Source organism: Theropithecus gelada, chromosome 1, assembly GCF_003255815.1.
Source record: "Theropithecus gelada isolate Dixy chromosome 1, Tgel_1.0, whole genome shotgun sequence".
Taxonomy (NCBI): Eukaryota; Metazoa; Chordata; class Mammalia; order Primates; family Cercopithecidae; genus Theropithecus; species Theropithecus gelada.
Window position 1 is genome coordinate 209,007,353 of NC_037668.1, and position 23,320 is coordinate 209,030,672.

A 23,320-nucleotide genomic window follows, 5' to 3' on the forward strand; every position below is an offset into this window, starting at 1 on the left:
TTTTTCTTTTTTTTTTTTTTTTTTTTTTTTTGAGACGGAGTCTTGCTCTGTCACCCAGGCTGGAGTGCAGTGGCCGGATCTCAGCTCACTGCAAGCTCCGCCTCCCAGGTTCACGCCATTCTCCGGCCTCAGCCTCCCGAGTAGCTGGGACTACAGGCGCCCGCCACCTCGCCCGGCTAGTTTTTTTGTATTTTTAGTAGAGACGGGGTTTCACCGTGATAGCCAGGATGGTCTCCATCTCCTGACCTCGTGATCCGCCCATCTTGGCCTCCCAAAGTGCTGGGATTACAGGCTTGAGCCACCGCGCCCGGCCCAAGATAATTCTTAAGACATATTGATTATTAACTTCAGTCTCCTACTTGAAATTTAAAAGCTTAAGTGACTTATCCAATTATATCCTGTCCAGAAAAAAATGCATTCTTATTGCCACAGAATTAAACCTTCATTAAAGTATGATATAGAGCTAATTATTAATTGAACCTCTATTTACTTTAAGAGCTACAAATTATTTTGTCTACTAAAAGATTATTTGAAAAGCAGCCTAGTTATGTCTGTGAAAGATGTTAGTATATGTTCCCTTCGTAAAAGTCAAAGAAAATGCTCTATACATGGCCCTTTCAACTTGCTAAAGAAGCTAGTGGTTATGAAAAACAGAGAGATAAAAAACTCAAAAGGCTTTCTGTCATCTGTCTCAACAGTTTGAAATACAGGAACTTGGGACAATCACGAGGATACTCCTGATAATAAATCCTGAGTACCTCCTCAGAATCACAACAAGGCAATGTGAGAAAACAAGGGAAAAATGCAAAATATTTAACATGGAATCTAAGGAGTTGCAATCTTTTGGAGAGAAAAACATTAAAAAGTAGGTAGAATTAAAAATCTACTGTAGAGAAAATTGAAGAGTGGAGTAACATATAACTGCAGTCATGATTATATAGGGAGTACCCAAAAGGCAAGATTAAGATCAAGGATGGAAACACCCTGACTCATTAAGTATGAAGAAAATGTCTAGTTATCCTTGTCAACCAATAAAGATTCTGTTGTTCTTTTGCAATCTAGACCTACATGGACTTAGGAGCTTTAAAAGTTTGTATCATGAATTTTCTACAAAGAGAGAGAGAGAGAGAGAGAATTAAACTTCCACACGGCTAAACCTCTAAGATTATCAAGATTTTGCCTTTCCTGAATGGCTTCAAGAGTTCTTTGTATTCAAAGACAACATTAAAAGTAAGCTTAGTGTGAACTAAATAACGCTAAAAACATTTCCTCATTTTGTACCTATGAAAAACATTAGTAAGAAAATTGTTTTCTTCATAAACTTATATAGTTTGAAATTAAACTCTTTTATAGTGAAGCTACTCACCAATGCAGGAAACCACAGTGCTTTCTTTTTATCCAAACTAATGTAATCTACACATACAACTTTGCCTAGTAGCTCATCAATCTGTTTCCTATCATCCTCATCTTCATCACTGGAGGATGATGAAGACTCTTCCTCTGGTCTAAGGAGAGAAAAAAATAAAATATTTCCATTTATCCTCACAAATAAGCATGCCAATGATGAATATAGGTATTCCCAAACTCTTAACTACATTTCCTAAGACCTGCAAAATGGCTAATTTAAATCTTAAATCATTTTCTAAATTTCTAAAAAAGTAACAGCAAGAGTTTATCATGAGAGGAAAGCACACCATTTTCCTAAAAAAATTTCTGGTTTATTTAGTGCTACTGTGAAAAACTGAAGAGGAAGATCAGGACAAATAACTGGTTCCCAAATCCTCAAAAAGGCGGAAGCCCCATATTAAACATCCCAGTACTATACTAAAATATATACAATCCCAATATCAAATTAAAGGAATTCTGGAGATAGTAATTCTACATCTCTAGTACAAAGTTAATTTTAAAAGGTAGGAGAGCAGACCTTTATTAACTGAGGTTAGGGTGGGAAGAGGAGGCAATCTGAAAAGAGATCACCACTGCTCTCCATAACAACAAATGGATAAGCTTCTTTTGTATGATGTTAAGCACTTTCAAAATTAAAAGAAAAACAGAAAGTCCTTTCAGTAACATTAAATATTGGACTAGTAAATTAGAAAGACAACTGTCAGAAGAAAAAGTATCTGAAACCATCAATTTGACATCTAAGAAAAGTGTAGTAAAAAGAAAAACAAAACAAAAAGCTATTCCAATTTGAATCTGATTCTAATAAAGAATCAGCACCAAAGAAAATGCCCAGAATGAGTCAAGACTAGGAAATGTTTGATGGACAATAACATATGCCCTTTTTAGAATGGCTATTATTGAACACCTACAAAGATAAAAGTGTTTTTCAGATAGTTTGCAATGATCAATTTCACTGACCAAAAAAGGAAAACTGACAAACTATTAAAAAAAACTTCAGACATGATTTACCTATTTTGTACACTATCTAGTTATACTCTCAATTTGTCTTTGATGCCTTTCCAAAAGTATGAAAGTAATTGTCATGTCTTTATATTTATATATTCCAATATAAATGTAAACAAAGTGAAAACTACTTTTTTCTTTTTTGAGATGGAGTCTAGCTCTGTCGCCAGGCTGGAGTGCAGTGGTGCCATCTCAGCTCACTGCAATCTCTGCCTCCTGGGTTCAAGCGATTCTCCTGCCTCAGCCTCCTGAGTAGCTGGGACTACAGGAGACCGCCACCATGCCCAGCTAATTTTTGTATTTTTAGTAGAGAAGGGGTTTCACCATGTCAGCCAGGATAGTCTCCATCTCCTGACCTCGTGATCCACCCACCTTACCTCCCAAAGTTCTGGAAATACAGGCGTGAGTTACCCCACCTGGCCAAAAAAGTAAAAACTATTATAATAATATTAAGCTTTTTAAAGTGACATGGGGAATACCACCCCCTTGATTTCAATGATCAGTCAAATAACAAAAATTGTTCCCTGGCAGAAACAAAGCAAATCTTCAAAGCTTGCTATTGAATATAAGTATTGTACTTTGGCTGGGAGTATTGTACTCCCAGCACTCTGGGAGGCCGAGGCGGGTGGATCACCTGAGTCAGGAGTTTGAGACCAGTCTGGCCAAAATGGTGAAACCTTGTCTCTACTAAAAATACAACAATTAGCCAGGCGTGGTGTCGGGCGCCTATAATCCCAGCCACTCCGGATCGAAGGCTGAGGCAGGAGAATTGCCTGAACCTGGGAGGGGAAGGTTGCGGTGAGCCGGGTGACAGAGTGAGACTCCGTCTCAAAAAAAAAAAAAAAAAGATGTATTGTACTTCAATGGCACTTAAAGAAGGTCAATCTCTCCTTAGAAAGTAGGTAACAATAGGAAAACTCAACTACCTTTATACTAGTGGAGCATAAGACCCTACACATAGACATACAGCTTAGGACAGTAATGACAGTCCTCACAAGTCTGATTTCTACTTGATTTAGAAGAGCTTAAGAGTAGTGACTTTTTTAACTTTCTAATGACTACAGAATACAACCAAGCTTAAAATCGTAATTATTGCTTTTTCAAAGTAGCCACAGAAGACTCATTCAGCTAGAGGTTTATGAACACTCTATTGTAAGTTAGCAGCTAGAAAGCTACAATGTCAGAGATAACATATATCAAAATCTGTAAAACATTGGGAAAAGGGGGCTTTATTTGACTAACAAAGTTATCTGCATCATTTTTACAAATTGTAACTTTTCTTAAGACTTAAGTGCTAAGACTTCAGATTTCACAGTATGTCAAAAAGAAAAACAAAACACTTTTGTTCAGCTAGCTGAAACATCTATCCACCTTACACATAAAATCGCAAAGTTCCTATCTAAAATCATCCCCTCTTTTAGACTAGATGCCACTTCCCCCTCACCTACTCAAGACTTTGTTCCACCTTATTCAAATTTACCACCCCTGCCCATCTACCTCTTTTCCTCTTGCTCTTCTTATTACCACAGCATTCACTTTTATTATACTATATAATTTACTTATTTATGTTTATTCTTCCACAACAAGTATGTGAACCCAATGTTTAATTCACTATCTCCTCCCCTGAGAGAATGTAAGCTCTAAGTTGAAGATTTTTAAAGTAATTTTTTTGTTTATTGACATATCTCAAGTACCTGAACAATGCTTGGCACAGTATAGATACTCAACAAACACTTGTTCATAAAATAAAGTAAAAATACTTATTTTTTTTACTATGGTATTTGATTTTTTTCTAAAATCACAAAATGTATACAATCAGTGTAAACCATACTATTATACATGAAGCTCTTTAACTTTTCCTTTTAGAGGAGCTTAGCCAGAAAACTGTTTACACAGACAGGTACTCAATAAACTAATAAACTAAAATTAATGAGCATCCAAAATATTTTACAGGAGCAAAGACAGAGCAAGCAGAGTGTCTGCTTGATTTTTATTCATTTCTGACATTGCTATTTCTTTGGTGACAAGGTATTTGTAGAGCCACAACAAAATAATGCACTGTCTCTATGAAATAAAATCTGATGATATCACTAGAAATAAAGTTAATTACACAGAAATTTTTACCATAATATTCTAACAGCCAATCACTTAAAACTGATCACACTCACTATTAACTCTAATTAGTTGTAAATCAAGAAAGACGAACTTTAGACAAGACATGGGCCAAGGAATACCAAATAATGATACAAATTGAGCAAAAACAAGAGGCTTAACCTTTGACATGCAATTCTGATTCTTTTTTATTTTAGGCAAATCAGTTTACTGTTTCAAACTCTGTAAACTGAAATGTTCTATTAGTATCCAGAAAACTGACAATGTATATACCTTCTTAGACATTAAAACACACACAACCTATGTACGCTTAACTATAAATGGGTTTTAATTTTTTTCTCAATTGTTATCAAGGAGGAAATGAATCAAATTCTCAAAATAAAGTGGCAAAATAAAAAGATCTTCTGGAATTAGATAGTGATGATAGTTACACAACTTTACGAATATACTAAAAACCACTAAACTGTACACTTTAAAAGGGTGAATTATTGGATACAAATCTACAGATTAAAACATATAACAAAAGAGTAAATTTTATGATATGTGAATAATAAACTAATTTAAACATGTGTTCAGATCTGCAGGCCTGTATTTAAATAGCAAGTATAAACCAGGTATTGGGTAAATCTTAGCACTGTTACTGGGTAAAATCTATACTCATATAATACCTTATTAACAAGATTCATTGTAAACCTTATGTTTTGTCTTTTTTCCGAAGGGGGGAAAAATAATAGCAAACAGACTGCTTTCCTATTGTAGCAGTTGCACATAAACATCTGCCAGATTATTGGAAAACAACTTCAAGAGGAGAGGGACAAACAAATACTTCCATAATTCCAGGTATTCTATTCTTCTGGATGACTTAAACACAACCGCTGCAAACAATGGGTAAATTATAAGGAGAAAATTCAATCCAGTAATACATTGATTAAAAGAATCAATAACCTGCTTTAAGAAAATAAAGCTAGACGATGATAATCATTAAAAAAAGAAAATACTTGAACTTACTAGGGTTAAAGGTAGAATATACTGAAACTCAATTTAATGGAAGATGTTAAAAGTAATCAATTTTGGAATAACTAGGGGTAGATTAATTGAGACATGGAATAACAGCTGCTAAAAGAAAACAAATTTGGTGATACATCACTCCAACAACGAAGTCCTGGGAATCCTAAGAAGAGATAACTTTATATATTTTTGAACAAAAATACATTTTAAATGGCAATCTGAGACCACAGCAAAGACTTTTTTCAATGGAGTAATGGAAGAAGAAATGAAGGTCAGATGAATGCCCTTAAGATTCAGGTTTAAGACTTTGTTTCAGAAAATCACTCTGAAGAAAGGGGAGAAAGAACTTTAAGCAAATGTAATTAAGGAGATGGGCATTTCGAACTGCAGTACTTGCCTGTAATGCTTACACACCAAGGCTTAAAACGCCAAGCAAGAATAACATTGTCAGGTTCCTTGGCAGTGGGAATGACCAACCATGGTAGAGAGGGGGAAGGAAGAGCAAGCAAAACAAGATTACAGACAGAGCAGGTCTTCATTCCTACACGAGTAATTCTCAACCTTTGGTCTGCATTCATACTTTGCACATGTATAACACAATCTCCACAGCAAATCTCTCATTACACATAGAGATTCTCAACAGGAAAATCACTAACTTAGAATATTTGCTGGAGTCTTTAGAAAGCAAAGATCAACTTATTCAGTAACAAATGCATGCTTTATTCTCATATTCACAAAACGGACACCTCAACTAAGAAACATCTAACAGTTGGGGAACGATAGAAGAGGAAATAAAAACTAACTGACTTTTTAACAGATCATAATTTTTGGTCATATCTGCAGGTCAATATTACGTAATATTGCACAATAAATTCATTTTTAAACTTATGTTTCCACTTTAGGATGATGTATGTAAAATCGTAAAACTATGTCTAAATACTAGATGCAATCTTTTCAAAATTAAAAAAACTTATTGACAAGAGACTATTTTTCCTATATTATATATAACAATGTAGAAATTTTTTTAAGTTCGAATAATGCAGCAAGAACCAGTCCTACTTGTCAGACATAAATACCAGGAAGCAGAATTTTTATATTTACATGTAAACACATTTTCATATATAAATGACATTATGTTACATACTGGTATTGCACCATGAAATTTTTCATGTCAATATATGATGTTGATTATCTAGTACTTACATAACATTTACTCTATAAACACTTTAAGAATATGAATTCACTTAATTTTCACAACAACACTAAGAGATAGGTAATATTATAATCCCAATTTTATAGATAAGAATTCAGGTATGAAAAGATTAAGTAAACATCCCAAGATCACACAGCAAGTAAGTGGCAGAGCCAGGATTCAAACCCAGACCAACTGGCTCCACAGTTCATACTACGCCAGAGAATTGGGTTTAGAGGGGAGAGAAACATGTCTGGTTTCAAGGAAAGTGTGGGGAGACACAAAATGGTTCATATAAAGGTTTAAGCATTTTTGTTGAGAATTAAGGCATGGACAAGACAGTTATGGGGAAGGGAGGCATGGAGACCAAAAATAATAGCATGAATAAAAGCATGATATTAGAAAACAAGCGATGTATTACTGACTGGTTTCATTTTGACTACAGCATCAAGATAACATGCAGGGAGAAACTGAAGGCAGATACAGCTGTTAAGTAAGGTTGCCTAAGCATGGAGAACCTCAATCACCCATGCTGAGGAGTCTGAAATTACTATTAGATCTGAAATTACTATTAGATCTGGTTAGCATTTTGCAAATTACAATTTTAAAATAACTATAAACAATACTAGAAGGAGAAATGAATTCAGGTTCAACTAACAGTTATGAAAATGGACTTACATATGATTAGATCTTCTTCCTCTATTTGTTTTCTTTCCTATGACTGGAGTGCCAAAATGCTCAGGGTTGGTGAGTGGGAGCTGGTCTAATGTCTGTGGGTAAGAACATAAACCCATCAAAAAATTACCACTTTGCAAGTGCCTTCTTTGCTTTAAATCAAATCAATTTAAGAATATGCTCAGATTTTGAAATTACACTCTCCCCCCAGGGAAGCTAAAACACAGCTTTCCTAAAGATAGAAAATTCTGGTTTCAAAGATATTAGAATAAAGATGAATGAGCTCACTGCTGGAAAAAAAAAAAGTGAAAAGAAATTTGGCTGCTCTCTCTAGATTCATTCCCTATGTGAAGGTTGATAGGTTATCTAAGAATGATTACAATACAAAACAAACACAGCTCAGTGGAAAGACAGATGTGAGAATTAAGAAATCTATTTGTAAGGTTAGGGCCAACTGCAGCTCCAGTATTAATTTGTACATAGGGAATCATAATCCATAAAATAAAATTAATAAGTAAAATAAACAAAATTAATTATGAAGATAAAGCATCGACTGCATGAACAAAAAGCCTCCAAGTTATATTACTACTCTGCAAACATTTTCTGCAATAAACCTTTTTTAATAAAATGTAACATTAATTTTACTTAATTTTTAAATTACATTTTATTTCTACATTTGAATTTTTTCCTTTCCTACATTTTCTTAAGATTTTCCAGTTTCTATTCCTTTCCTCATCCTAAGAAGAATCTTTCCTGTTATAAATGATTTCACAAACACCAGAGCAACTAGAGATTCCCAAGACAACTGCCCAGATAAAAAAAAGTGAGGAACTATTTAAGACAAAGAGATTTCTTAAAGTTACAAACCAGGGTGGTATAACAGAGAGTATCCATCAACTTAGAATTAAAGAGCAGGCATCTAAACTAACTAATGTAATATGTAAAAAGAAATATTTAGGCCGGGTGCAGTGGCTCACGCCTGTAATCCCAACACTTTGGGAGGCCGAGGCAGGCGGATCACGAGGTCAGGAAATCGAGACCATCCTGGCGAACATGGTGAAACCCCATCTCTATTAAAAATATAAAAAAATTAGCCAGGTGTGGTGGCGGGCACCTGTAGTCCCAGCTGCTCGGGAGGCTGAGGCAGGAGAATGGCGTGAGCCTTGGAGGCATAGGCTGCAGTGAGCCAAGATCGCGCCACTGCACTCCAGCCTGGGCAACAGAGCGAGACTCTGTCTCAAAAAAAAAAAAAAAAAGAAAAAAGAAATATTTAACTTTTTAACAATTCAGACAATTTTGTTATAACTACAATGAACTAAAATGTGAAAAGATGAACCATATTAACAAATCTTTTTTACATAATTCATTAGAATATATGTAAATGTGTTTAAGGTACATAGATGTATGTATCTAACAACAAACAATATAATCAAGAAAAAAGGTACTAGCCATAAAGGATTAACTAAAGATTGATTCCTTCAAAAGACTGACAAAAATCATAACTTTCATAATCCTCATCAGGCAAAAAATCTAATCTTTTAAATTTAGTTTGTGCAGAACCTAATCCTATCCTTATGAACCTTAAATCAGGCATTTAAAAAATATTATTTGGGCTGGGCGTGGTGGCTCACACCTATAATCCCAGAACTCTGGGAGGCCGAGGCAGACGGATCACCTGAGATGGGGAATTGGAGACCAGCCTGACCAACATGGAGACTCCTCTCTACTAAAAATACAAAATTAGGCCGGGCGCAGTGGCTCACGCCTGTAATCCCAGCACTTTGGGAGGCCGAGGCGGGCGGATCACAAGGTCAGGAGATCGAGACCATCCTGGCTAACACGGTGAAACCCCGTCTCTACTAAAAATACAAAAAATTAGCCGGGCGCGGTGGCGGGCGCCTGTAGTCCAGCTACTCAGGAGGCTGAGGCAGGAGAATGGCGTGAACCTGGGAGGCGGAGCTTTCAGTGAGCCGAAATTGCGCCACTGCACTCCAGCCTGGGGCACAGAGCGAGACTCCGGCTCAAAAAAAAAAAAAAAAAAAAAAATTAGCCTGGCGTGGTGGCAGGCGCCTGTAATCCCAGCTACTCGGGAGGCTGAAGCAGGAGAATCGCTTGAACCTGGGAGGCAGAGGTTGCGATGAGCCAAGATTGCACCATTGCACTCCAGCCTGGGCAACAAGAGCAAAATTCCATCTCAAAAAAAAACAAAAAAAAATTATTTGGAGGCAAAAGTTGTCCTAAACTCAATATATACCAAGCAGAAACTCTTTTTATTCTGTCACTTTATCATTCAGACTGGAGTGCAGTGGCATGATCACTGATCACTGCAGCCTCAAGCTCCTGGGCTCAAGCAATCCTTCCACCTCAGCCTCCCAAGTAGCTGGGACCACAGGTGTGCACTACCACACCCAGCTAATTTTTATATTTTTTTGTAGAGATGGGCTTTTGCAATGTTGTCCAGGCTGATCTCAAACTCCTGGGCTCAAGCCATCTGCCCAACTCTGCCTCCCAAACATCTGGGATTACAGGCACAAGCCACCACACCCGGCCCAGAAAATCTAGATGTTGTCTGTCATTAACTCCTATGGTGAAAATTTCTACGTAATCTGAAATACTATTTTGGTAATACTTTATCACTATAGAGTATTACTAAATGACTATATATGGTAAACAGGGAAAACAAATTAATCTGCATTCACTTTCTGCCAGGCAAACAGATGGATTAAATGTATGCTGTCCCCACAAAAAATTAAGGTTGCTCTCTTGAAAGCAGAAAAGAGAGAGAGAGAGAGATTTATATTACACACTGTGATTTCTATTTTAAGTATCTGTTAGTCATTTCACTTGCTACAGGAAAGAAAATTTCTAAAGAGTTGTTTAAGAATAACACATAGTAATCTTCAAATAAGAGACCACAGACTCTCCCCTAGTATGTAACAAGAAGAAACCTAAGAAGCAGTATCTCTGTCCCTGCCTCAATGTCCAGGAAAGCAGGGGCATGTTTACTTCAAGGGACTGAAAAGACCTGGGGGGAGGGTAGAATTTGTCCCATCTTATACCTAAAGAGTAAAAACCAGAGGCTCCTGAAAGCTGTATTAAAGGCACATAGAAAACTACACGGGCCTAGAGGGAAAGAGTCTATGGCCCTATTACCTAAAATGGGCTGCAGAAAATATGGAACTGGGATTTTACCTAAACTTCTCTAGAGTTTTCAATTGCATGTAGTAAACACAAAGAAAGAATACCAGATAATTGGCCAGGCGTGGTGGCTCATGCCTGTAATCCTAGCACTTTGGGAGGCCAAGGTAGGAGGATCACTTGAGGCTAGGAGTTCAAGACCAGCCCGGCCGACATGGCGAAACCCCATCTCTACTAAAAATACAAAAATTAGTCGGGTGTGCTTGTGCACGCTTGTAGTCCCAGATGCTCAAGAGGCTGAGGCATGAGAATTGCTTGAACCTGGGAGGCAGAGGCTACAGTAAGCCAAGATCATGCCAGCCACTACACTCCAGTCTGGGCGACAGAACAAGACTGTCTCCAAAAAAAAAAACCAGATGATGAATCCACTTTTGTATAAAACTCAAAGTATGAATGGTCTTTAGAAATACCTAAACTGTCCTACAGATGTTAAGCAGCAGGTAACACACTCACTAAGCTGGTTATGGCTAAAACCAGTGGCTTCAGTGTTGGAATTTAAACTCACTGAGGTTGGGCGCGGTAGCTCAAGCCTGTAATCCCAGCACTTTGGGAGGCCGGGGCGGGTGGATCACCAGGTCAGGAGATCAAAACCATCCTGGCTAAAACGGTGAAACCCCATCTCTACTAAATCTAAAAATACAAAAAAATTAGCCAGGCGTGGGGGCAGGTGCCTGTAGTCCCAGCTACTCGGGAGGCTGAGGCAGGAGAATGGCGTGAACCCGGGAGGCGGAGCTTGCAGTGAGCTGAGATGGCGCCACTGCACTCCAGCCTGGGCAACAGAGTGAGACGCCATCTCAAAAAATAAAATAAAATAAAACAAAACAAAACAAAATTAAATTATTAAAAAAATAAACTGACTGAAGTGCAATTGTGATCTCTTTCCACGAATCTTGAATTTCAGTGTTTATGAACTGGGATTAATTTCAGTAGTTTATTAAACGGGATTAGTGACCCAAAATACTGCCAGTATGAAGTGGCTTTCCTCTTAAAGGACAATGTTATGACTACTACTGCTAATACTCTGAATGGTCTTTCAAAAACATTAAAACTTTTAAAACAATATGAAAAATACCAAATAAAGAGAAAAGAACATACAGATGGTAGATTAAATTCCCCTATTGGGGTACACTCTGGACCACATCTTCATAGGGCTTACGACACTTAAATCTTAAAATATGTTTGATTGTTTGATTAATGCTTTTTCTCCTCCAACAGACGGTAAGTATCCAACGATAAGTTCCATGTTTACATGACTTGGCTTACCCTTTGTCCCGGTACCTAGCACTACACAGCTCCTGGCACATCAGAGGGGAGTTAAAGATTCACACACCAGTATTCTAATTTCCTTCTAGCAAAACAAAAATCAAAAGTACACACCTGCACAGACACACTAAAACTGAATCTCCTTGAAGAGATGAAGGATACACAGCCACTTGTTCATATTACCTTCAGCATTTAACCTACAACTATCTTATGAACCATTCCAACTCAAAATTATCCTGGTTAAAAAAAAGTAGTATTTTGGCTGTTTCTCTAGACTAAAAAAATAAAATGCAGACCTTCGGTTAACAGGAGAAAAACCACATCTTCAAGTCCTCATACTCACTGACTGTACAGAAATGAAATTAAAATAATTCCACAAACTCAGGGAGAATTCTGTACTTTATCACTATACTTGACCCAAAGCTGTCTGTATTTACTATATGTCAACCTTCAGTTTATTCCACACATATTTGTTGAAGGCTTTTGTGTAGAAATTGCTAGGAAAAGGGGGGCCTATCAAGTGAGGAATAAAAGGATATTCCCCTAAAACAGCTTAAAATCTTACAGCGAAAATGAGAAAAGTTAAAAAAAAAAAAAAAGACTCTAAAACAAGAATAAGCAAGAGAAGTGCAAAAGGACCAAAAGATAAAGAGATCCAATTTGGGTAGAGAGCTCACAAAAGACATCATGGAGGAGGAAGCATTTATAATGGCCTTCAACATAAGTGAGATTCCAACAAGAGGAAAGGAGTCAATAAAGTATGGACCGTAGTCTGAAGATACCAAGCAGTCTAATAAGGCAGAAGTACAGGGAAGTGGTTGAATATGAGACTAAAGGGATAAGCTGGAATTACAATACAGAGAACCTGTCCCAAATTCTAAATTTAAGTGGGAATTCAATCATTAAGAGAAGCAAAAATTTTTCAAAACAAAAACATAAAGTCTAATAGGTTAATAAGGAATATTAAAATATCCCCAAAGAAACACTATTCCAAATACTGACTAGAAAAAAGAAATAGCCTGGCCACACTGTGCATCAATGAATATCTGTAGACTGGATTAGATAACACGACACCATTCAGAGTAACATCTATCTTTTAAATTCTGAATTGCAAGCAAGTTAGTTACAAAACTTTGTGAACCCTCCGTTCTTACTAACATCTTTCAATTTAAGGATATGGCTTTGGTGCTAGAAAGTGCTGGTTAGAAAAACAGCTCTAGCTATCCATTTCTTAATCTGAAAGCTGGGGATAATAATAGTAACTACCTCATAATGTTGCAAATGCAATAATGTATGTAAAGCACTTAGCAAAGTCCCTGGCAATTATAAGCACCTCATCTATTCATCCAACTAACACTTATGAAGTTCATACTCAGTATCAGGCACTGTTACAGCAACTAGGAACAAAGCCCTAAAGAAGATTGTATACAAAGTCCCTGCCCCTGTGACACATTCTAGTGAGGAAAGCAGACAATAAATAATTATGTACTCATATTTCAATGTTAGGGAATAAGAGCTAAATCAATCTAAAAGGATGATAGGGAATGGAAGGGACAATTTTAGGAAGGTCAGTCAGGCAAGAGGAGAGGGTATAATAATATCAGTTAATAGCAGTAGCGGTAGTTAAAGACTGTTGTATCAATACGTCCTTTATGGCAAGGATCAAGTAGATTACAAATCAGAAATCTGCTTTCTAGTTATTTACAAATTTTAAATCTATTTAAAAACTGCCTAAAGATAATAATTAAAGCCCATTGTATTTTACCTGTGGACAAATACTAAAACACTTTACATAGACAAAAAAGAAGACAGAACCTGGTGCTCAAACACAGGACCTTAAACAGCTTTCACAGATTACATCATAATGGTACTGTGTATTAATGAACTTTCCTGATTAGGAAGTACATCGACTGAGTTGAGAAAACAAAAATTTATTCCTCCCAGTAAAAAATATTAAGACATGTTCATTTGTTAAATGATGACTTACTTCACTTTCAGCAAAATGCCTCTCTCCTTTCAGGCACAGTGAAGATCGTCTCAGTGTCTTCTCATCTCCATCATCGAAAACTATGAGAGGGAGTAAAAATGGAAGCCACTGAAGGATTTTTTCAAAGATCAAAGAGATGATATGTATTATAATTTTCTGAGTGCAAATAGATATACTATTTAAGACTATATTTGGAATTCAATTCACATTTTATGTTTTCTAGTAACTTCAAATATAGTTATTAAAGTAACTTATCCAATTTCTAGTGAAACGGAAACAACATATATGAAATGAAAACATCTTGTCTAAAACAGGACATACCAAATAAAAATAAGAAGCTGGTATTTCAAGAGGAAACCACTTAAATGCTAATTAACTCTTCTCAAAATGGTAAAGAAAAGCCAGGTTTTCCTACTGACAGATATTGACAGATTTACCTAAGAAAGCTTACAAATTTATGCAGTCAGACTGCCCCTTCAAAAAAATAACTGTATTTTCATTATTTAAAGTAGGGTTTCTCGCGCTTAGCACTGTCACTAGTGACATACTGCACCAGAAAATTCTCTGTTGTGGTAGGCTTGTCCTGTGCACTGCAGGATATTGAGCAGCACTCCTGGCCTCTACCCACTAGATGCCAGTAGCACCCCCTTCCCAGCTGTGACAAACTAAAATGTCTCCAGGCATTGCCAAATGTTCCCTGAGGGGTAAATTCATCCCAGTTGAAAACTACTGACTTAAAATACTAACATGTCTACGAAAAGGTGATGGAAGTGTTAAGCAACTTGGTTGCAGTAATTATTTCACAATATATTTGCATATCAGATCATCATGTTACATATACATTTACATGATTTTGTCAATTATATCTCAATAACATAGGGGAAAATTTTTAATAAAAATAAAGTACTTAAAACGCCCCAGCAAAACCACCATAAGTTAACAGATATGGAATGTATGACTATTTTTGTATTATATGCATAAATTTATGATATACATAAATCATTTGGGGATATGCTACATTATTTAGAAATCATGGGAAGACAGTAACTCTGTTTTAAATAATGTTACCAGATCTCGATTTTAGAAATTACAGTTTCTGCCTACCTTATTAAAATTAGATTCTCTTTTCTTTTTCTGATGCTCAACAGGATCTCACATTTATTGAGAAATGATTAATGATTAAAAGAAAGGCAATGCCCTTTCCTCACTGGCTGAACTAAAATTAGATTCTTGTATGTTACGTAACAACTAACATTATGTGAGACTGGATAAATAATTTTCAGTACATCTTTAAATGATGTAACTAAAATACACAACATAAGTGTCACATTTAGTAGACTATTACAACCAATCATCATCTATACTCACTACACAGAATTGCTCACAGTCTTCTCACTTACATAAAGTCAAATATTTCCTTATGTCTCAAAATCAAATAATTTTCCCTCTGTTTTCACCAGGTTTTATTCTCACACCAAAAAAGTAAAAACAAAACTCACCTATTCTATCTGAAAGTTCTATCAAACTCTGAAATCACCAAACATATTACTAGGTGTCTACTGTCATCTCTGAGGTCATTGAATGGTAGGAATTGTTACCTTTAATAAATAATACTGGAATAAATGGCTATCAATCTAGGACAAATAGTTTTTAATCATTATTTTAGAACACTGGAAAAAATACATACTACTCTAGGTGAAATAAAAATCTATTTGTAGAACAAAAATAAAAATAAATAAAAGTTAAAAAATTAGAATACATTAGAAAATAGATTTATAACACTGATGAAAGGCTTTCTTAAGATTCAAAACTAAAATTACAAAATAAAAGGTGACCATACAACAACTAACTACATGAAAATTAAAAGCAGAGACAAGAATAAAGCAACAGGAGAAACATATGTGTAACTGAAGTAGTAAACAGTTAATATCCAAAATATATAAAGAACACATGTCCTAAAAATAGTAAAAAGATAAATCATCTCAAGAGAAAAAGGGAAAGAATAAAAGAGCCAGCAACTCAAAACAGAGAAAACACAAATGAAATTATGTTCCTTTCAATAAACATGAAAAGATGTTCCATCTCACTAGCAATCATGGGAAGAGCATATTGAAACAAGACTGAGATATTACTTTATGTCCAAATTAGCAAAAATTTTTTTTAAATGACATAAAATCTGACAAGGACTGAGAAAACAGTATCGTTTAGGAAGGCGGTTTTCATTAACTAATGAAGTTTTTAGAGTATATTTTTCTTCAACCTCTGTTTCTTAGTATGTACACTAAAGAAGTATTAGGATACAATAGGTATCCTAATTAAGTACCTAATTAGGTACAAAAAACATTCAATCCAGCATTTATTTTAATAGTAAGAAAACTGGTAACCTCATCAGTAAGAAAAAATAAACTAGCATATCAACTATTATAAAATATACTACTACTTTGTTTCCTGCTGGGAGCCATCTATATATACACAGTTAAAAGAAATTTCTGTTATAAAACAACATGAATATCCTTAACATTACTGAACTATAAACTTAAAAATAGGTAAGATGGGGAAAAAAAGAAATTTCTCTAAGATATACTTTGAAGTAAAAAAAAGCTAGAATTCCAATTGCATAATATATACATTAAATAATTTCAATTTTTGTTATATACACATACATATACTTTGGAAATAAATTTTTAAAAGATGTGGAAAGATAAAATCTAGTAACAGTAATAATATCTAGGGTATTAAGAAGTGAATCCAGGAAATTCCATTTTATTCGTATTAGGTTTTCTCTGTGTAACTAAAAATACATTTTTAAAAGAAAATTTATTTTCTTACCTACAGTGTACCAACTCGCATCTGTTAGTTTATTGATAACAGCTTCCTGATACGCACCATCAAGATTCTTCACTTCCACAATAGCTCCTACCTAAAGTATTTTTAACATGTTAGAAAAACTTTTAAAAGGTAAATGAACAAACCAAACCCTGGGTTTTCCTTTCAATTGAGTGCATGATGGTGAAGAATAAAATGATTACTGACTTCATTTAAAAGTGCCAGCAGTTGGCGTGAGCGCGCTCACGACTGTAACCCCAGCACTTTGCGGGGCTGAGGTGGGTGGATCACTTGAGGTCAGGAGTTAAAGACCAGCCTGGCCAACATGGTGAAACCCCGTCTTTACCAAAAATACAAAAATTGGGCAGGCGTGGTGGCAGGTGCCTGTAATTCCAACTACCCAGGAGGCTGAGTCAGGAGAATTGCTTGAACCTGGGAGGTGGAGGTTGCAGTGAGCCGAGATCATGCCACCGCACTCCAGCCTAGGTGACAGAGCGAGACTCGGCCTCAAAAAAAAAAAAAAAAAAAAGTGCCAGCAGTTTTACCCACCAATATTTTTGTACCATCAGTGAAAATGTTAATGTAGTAACAAAGGTAAATAATTCCTAAGTACTATTATAAAGTTTTACCTTTACAACCCCCTAAAAGAGTCCTAGGAACCGCCAGGGTCGGTAGATTACACTGTGAGTACCACCATCTGTGAAACTGACTGTCCTTACCCCGTATTTCCACCCTTCTTTCAAGGAACCTCAGGAAGGAGGTTTAAATTTAAAAATTGCTCTGGGGTTTCCTTTTGGCCCTGAACCAGCCAAAGAGCACACAGTGGTTTACCCACACATTCTCTTTTAGTTTTCTCATTGGCAAAAAGTAAAACAGCATTTATTTCACTTGCCAATGAGGAAAAATGAATGCAAAGAAATAAAACTCTCCAGCTGTTAGTATGAAGGCTGATGACCCTTAAAAGATTTCATTTGCCAGTAGTGGCTCCAAAGAAGTAAGAGCTCTGATTTTTGGTTTTCTAACTTTCTCACTTTTCAGATCATCATCGAACTGACATCACTAATCCCTAGTTCATCATCTATTAATTTTGGAAAATCCATCATTTTAGTAAAGGAAATATCGTGGATTAAATAACTAAATAAATGTAGTCAATGCTTCTTTGATGCTCATTTTATTTCTGAATAAACTGTTTGGTTTTACTACCATATCAAGTATTATTTAATATTAAATCTTTTTTGTAAGAGGCAGCATCTCATGCTATCCCCAAGTGCAGTGTGCACAATCATAACTTATTGCAACCTTGAACTCCTGGCCTCAAGCTATCCTCCCGCCTCAGCCTCCTTAGTCGCTGAGATTAAGTCTATTTTTTCTATTAGTCTTTTTAGAGAAAATTACATATTGAGTTTATCAAATCAATAATGAAATGGCCAATGAATTAAAAGAAAATTACCAAGTATAATTATTTTTTCCCAAACAATCATTAGAATTAACAACGAATACATGAATTACCTTTAGTGGGCCCTTTATGTGGTCATCCTGAACTTCCACTGTTGAAGAATCATGTCTAAATGTCACCTAGAGATTATAAGTTTAATTAGCCACCAAAAATAAACCAAGCAACACAAGCTCATCAATGCACCAATTATTCATTTGTATTAAAAGAAATATAAAATAATAGCTGCCTAGTTTATACAACATCCCAATTCCTAAGTAGATTAACTAAAACAAAAAATTATTTACAAACAACTGTCCAGACCATATCTCAGCTTTCAAAAATAAAAGTCATCAATGATAGCACACCTAAATTATTAGATGTTCCACATGTCATTCTTTTTCCATTTTTTTTTTTTTACTTTTTTCTTTTTTTGATACACAATCTCACCCTGTCGCTTAGGTTGGAAAGCCATAGCGCAATCTTGGCTCACTGCAACCTCCACTTCAGGGTTCAAGTGATTCTCCTGCCTCAACCTTTCAAGTAGCTAGGATTACAGGCACCTACCACCAGGCCGACTAATTTTTGTATTTTTAATAGAGACAGGGTTTCACCACGTTGGCCAGGCTGGTCTCAAACTCCTAAACTCAAGTGATCCGCCTGCCTCGACCTACCAGAGTGCTGGGATTACAGGTATGAGCCACCACGGCCGCTCCCACATATCATTCTTTATTTCAAAACTATCAGCTATTAATTTAGTTGTAAAATTGCTTTTCCTAAGAAATGAGAAAGAAAGATGTGGGGATTTTAGGCTATTAGGTATTATATCATTTTGTGAAGGCCTACCTTAATAATAAACAGTAGCAGCAAACACTTACTGAGATCTGAGCATCAGTCTCTAGTACCAAACATTTCATCTTCACGACAACCCTATTAGGTAGGTATGATTGTTCCCATTTTGTTGATAAGAAAACTGAGAAACAGGCCAGGTGTGGTGGCTCATCCCTGTAATCCCAGCACTTTGGGAGGCCAAGGCAGGTGATCACCTGAGATCAGGAGATGGGACCAGCCTGGCTAACATGGTGAATCCCCATCTCTACTAAAAATACAAAAATGAGCCAGGCATGGTGGCACACGCCTGTTAATCCCAGCTACTCCGGAGGCTGACGCAGGAGAATCGCTTGAACCAGGAAGATGGAGGTTGCAGGGAGCCGAGATTGCATCACTGCACTCCAGCCTGGGGGACAGAGTGAGACTCTGTCTCAAAAACAAAACAAATAACAACAACAACAACAAAAAACCCAGAAAGTATAAGTACCTAGTCCAAGATCACTGAACCAGACATGGTGGAGCTATATTTGAAGTCTTGTTCCAGAACTTTACTGTACTCTACATCATTACAGAAATCAGAGAATGGGAAGCCAGATGTGAAAAGATTAAGTTAAAATAATGAGTCCAAATTTAAATATTTAATTAGCTGGTGAAAAACAAGATAGCTTCCACTACTCAGTATAGAAAACAGTTGTTTTCCCTATAAGGTTAAGAGTTTTTTATAGGGATTGAATCATTAACAGGGTCTTTATCAGGTTTATGTGATAATTATTTTAGGTAACAGGCAGGCTCACTCACAAACCAGCTATGAAAGGAGATGCCTTATACCCACAGCATCCCAGGCATTTCTGTGTCATACAAAAGCATTATCACACTTTATTTAAATCACACGTTTAGGTACCTGTGCCCTTCACTTAAACTATAAGCTACTTACAGATGGGGACTAGGTCTTAACACTAGAGTTTCACCTTTAGCTACAGCTTAGCACATAGTAAATGTTCAATAAATGAAAACAGGTAGTAAAAATGTATCAACAAATTTGTTAAAAATATATTAACTTTGAAGCATACACAAATTAAACATGTTAAGAAATATATCCCAGTATCTACTGACAAAATCACGGAATTAAAAACAATTTCTCGGCCGGGCGCGGTGGCTCAAGCCTGTAATCCCAGCACTTTGGGAGCCCGAGACGGGTGGATCACGAGGTCAGGAGATCGAGACCATCCTGGCTAACACGGTGAAACCCCGCCTCTACTAAAAATACAAAAAATTAGCCGGGTGAGGTGGCGGGCGCCGGTAGTCCCGGCTACTCAGGAGGCTGAGGCAGGAGAATGGCGTAAACCCAGGAGGCGGAGCCTGCAGTGAGCTGCGATCTGGCCACTGCACCCCAACCTGGGCGACAGAGCCAGAATCCGTCTCAAAAAAAAAAAAAAAAAAAAAATTTCTTTTTCCTTGTGTATGTGTTTTAACGGACATCACCTCCACAGAAACAAATTTTTAGGGCAGCCAAAAAAATTAAAAATAAGCTTTAGATATTCATTACTTATAAGGCACAAGGTACTCTGTGCTATCAATAGAGGCGGTAGAATCCAGTAAGAGTTTTGTTTCTTTCATTTACAGCAAGAAATGGCAGGACCGATACATGTCATTTTCCTAGTTCATTCATTAGACAGGAAATGTGCAGCTAAGGGTGCGAGTTGGGGCTTAAATTCAGCCTTTGCTTTGTGGGCCAAAGCTTGGGTCCTGGAGTGACACAGTTCCTGTCCAAAAAGAGTATCTTTTCCAGCTGGCACAAACTTGCTATCTGCAAGCCAAGCGCTGCTAAGGAGGCTTTCCACCAGGAGGGAGGGCTTTTGTCTACTTCACACAAAGGTGATACATGTGCTACCAGTAGTCCTGAAAAAGTACAAAAATTGGTAAAAGGCTTTCTCTTCATCTGCAGGATAGTACCGGCAAAAAACAGTGCTCGGGGAACACCAGTGTGTGAAGCCAGAACAGGAAATGCACATACTATAAAAGCACCAACCACCAAGCATGTGGAAAATGAAGGTAGGGTGGGACCAAGACTAGCCCTCTACTGGTTTATAGTTAATTTAAAGGCCTTATCACAATGGTTCCTAACCAGGAATGCAAATTAGAATCACCCAGGTAGCTTTTCCAACACATCCACACATAAAGAATACACGCACAGTAAAAGCTCCAGAAGAGACTGATACCCTACATAGAAGTACAACACCTCTACAGCCTATCTAATTGGTGAAATAAAAACCAATGGTTTAAAAAGTATCTGCTAATCTAGATTATAAATTCCTTGAGGACAGATCAGGTCAGTTTCATCCTAATATCCCCATCCTCCTTCCCACCTAAAAGTTCCCTGCAAAAGGTTTGTCACTCAATAAATTATTGACAAATGAATAAATGTCTATATACAAGTTCACTTGTCTGGCATTTTTCAAGGCTGATAATTTATTAAAATGGAAGCAATTACATTCCTTTTTTCTACATTAAGACAAAACTCAAGTACTTTAGAAAGATGTTTCAAAAAAGGCAGAGCATAAGGAGTCAATAACTAGATGTACCTTATTTCACCGTTATCTAGGGCACCATCAATTACAAGTCACATTCCAATTTTATGGCTGAAATAGAGGGGGGGGAACGCCTTAAAACTGATGAACTACGGTAGTTTCAATTCTGCCATGAATTTGGCATAATGGCCTTGGAGAAATCACTAACCCTCTCTGAGCCTCATTTTTCTTGTAATAAAATGAAACAATTAAACTAGATGACTTCTAAGTTCTTTTCCAGCTCTAAAACACTATACAAACAATAAGATGTCTATAGTGAAATGGCATTCAAAATACCAACTGTGATAATCTAATTTCATTCCAATTATAATACTTTTAAAATAACAAAAAAAGCTTTGTTTTGAGGTACTTTTACAACCTTCACTCATAGAAACTTATTTTGTAGAAAAATAATTCTTAAATACACTCACCAAATAAAAGTTTAAATATTAAATGCTGAACATATAATTTATAAAATCTATAAATACTGTACCTTGACTTTGACAAGTCTTTTTGCTGTCTTGATCTTGGCTTCACAAAAGGCTCCTCTGTATTTAGCACTCACATCAGTGCCCACTGTCAAATAGGGAGGCTCATCAAGGGCCTAAAAATGCAAAGAAATATAATTAGATTTAAACTCTCTAATTCTTTCTCACAATCAGACCTCAGAATAGTGAGCCTAATCCTGTTAAGCTATAACAGTTATAAATGTGAAATGTATGTTAACAAGACCAATCTATAAAATACTATAAATTAAAAAACAAGTAAAATGTTTATCATAAAGACTATTTAAATGTACATCATATAAAATATAAAGGTATCTTATTTCCATTAAATACATATGGTCCATGATATAAATTAGATCACTCACAAGTATGCCCCTCTAGTCACTCAATTCATTCAAATATTTATTTATTCTATGACCACTTAAAGAAAAGGGACCATTGGCCAAAAGGCAGATCTTTAAAACTAAAATTCGGGGGGGAGTGGGGGGGAACAAACTCTTCTAATATTTAGGCTCTATCTTAGCAGTCACCCAAATTCAGAATACCTCTGTTATATCTCTATCTAGAAAAGTCTAAGGTAGTATAGTGTAGGGCCTGGTATGGTGGCTCCTGCCTATGATCCCAGAACTTTGGAAGGCCAAGGCTGGAGGGTCACTTGAGTCTAGGAGTTTGAGACCACCCCAAGCAACATAGGGAGAACTCGTATCTACAAAATAAAAAAATAAAAATTAGCTGGCTGTGGTGCCATGCGCCTGTACTCCTAGCTACTTGGGAGACTGAAGTGGGAGGACTGCTTGAGCCCAAGAGATCGAGACTGGAATGAACTGTGATCGTGCCACTGAACTCTAGCCTGGGTCACAGAGTGAGACCCTGTCTCAAAAAAGCAAACAAAAAATAATGTAGTATAGCATATAAGGGAGAAAAATAAGTGTATTTAAACTACTAGTGAAAACTATATGAAGAAATTCAATCTGGAAAGTCTCAAAACTTTGAAACCAAAATATCTCAAATGCTTTAATAGGAGGGGTTCGCTGGATATTTAGTCTTCTACCTTAACTAATATTTATGTTTCTTCAGTTGTGATTTAGTTTTTAATAGCTGCTCTCACGTTTTACAATCAGGTACATTTCTATATCTGTATTTCTAAGGAGTTCTTCTGCTTATATTAATTCCACAGCCAAAGGAAAATCATGTAAGTAGCTTTTTCCAAAGTGCTTTATAAGAAGTACTAACATCCCAGGACATTCCACCAAAAGGAAAGGAGGCAGGAGTTGGGGGAAATTCAGTATATTGAATGAATTACTTCTCTGCCTC

The 23,320-nt window shown here is 36.4% G+C and overlaps 1 protein-coding gene across 4 annotated transcripts in view; it reads right to left on the minus strand.

The window, feature by feature from the left end:
- The window catches only part of ARID4B (AT-rich interaction domain 4B), a 164,536-nt gene that overhangs the window by 74,676 nt on the left and 66,540 nt on the right, over positions 1–23,320 (minus strand). For all 4 annotated transcript variants that reach the window (XR_003116162.1, XM_025361430.1, XM_025361440.1 and 1 more), the window contains exons 3-8: positions 21,994–22,104; positions 18,180–18,245; positions 16,674–16,764; positions 13,845–13,924; positions 7,400–7,491; positions 1,367–1,505 (exon numbers count right to left, since the gene is read on the minus strand). Coding sequence is in view for 3 of the 4 variants with exons in the window: in XM_025361430.1 (XP_025217215.1) it covers positions 1,367–1,505; positions 7,400–7,491; positions 13,845–13,924; positions 16,674–16,764; positions 18,180–18,245; positions 21,994–22,104 (579 nt within the window). In the remaining variant the exon portion in view is untranslated. The remainder of the gene's footprint in view (positions 1–1,366; positions 1,506–7,399; positions 7,492–13,844; positions 13,925–16,673; positions 16,765–18,179; positions 18,246–21,993; positions 22,105–23,320) is intronic.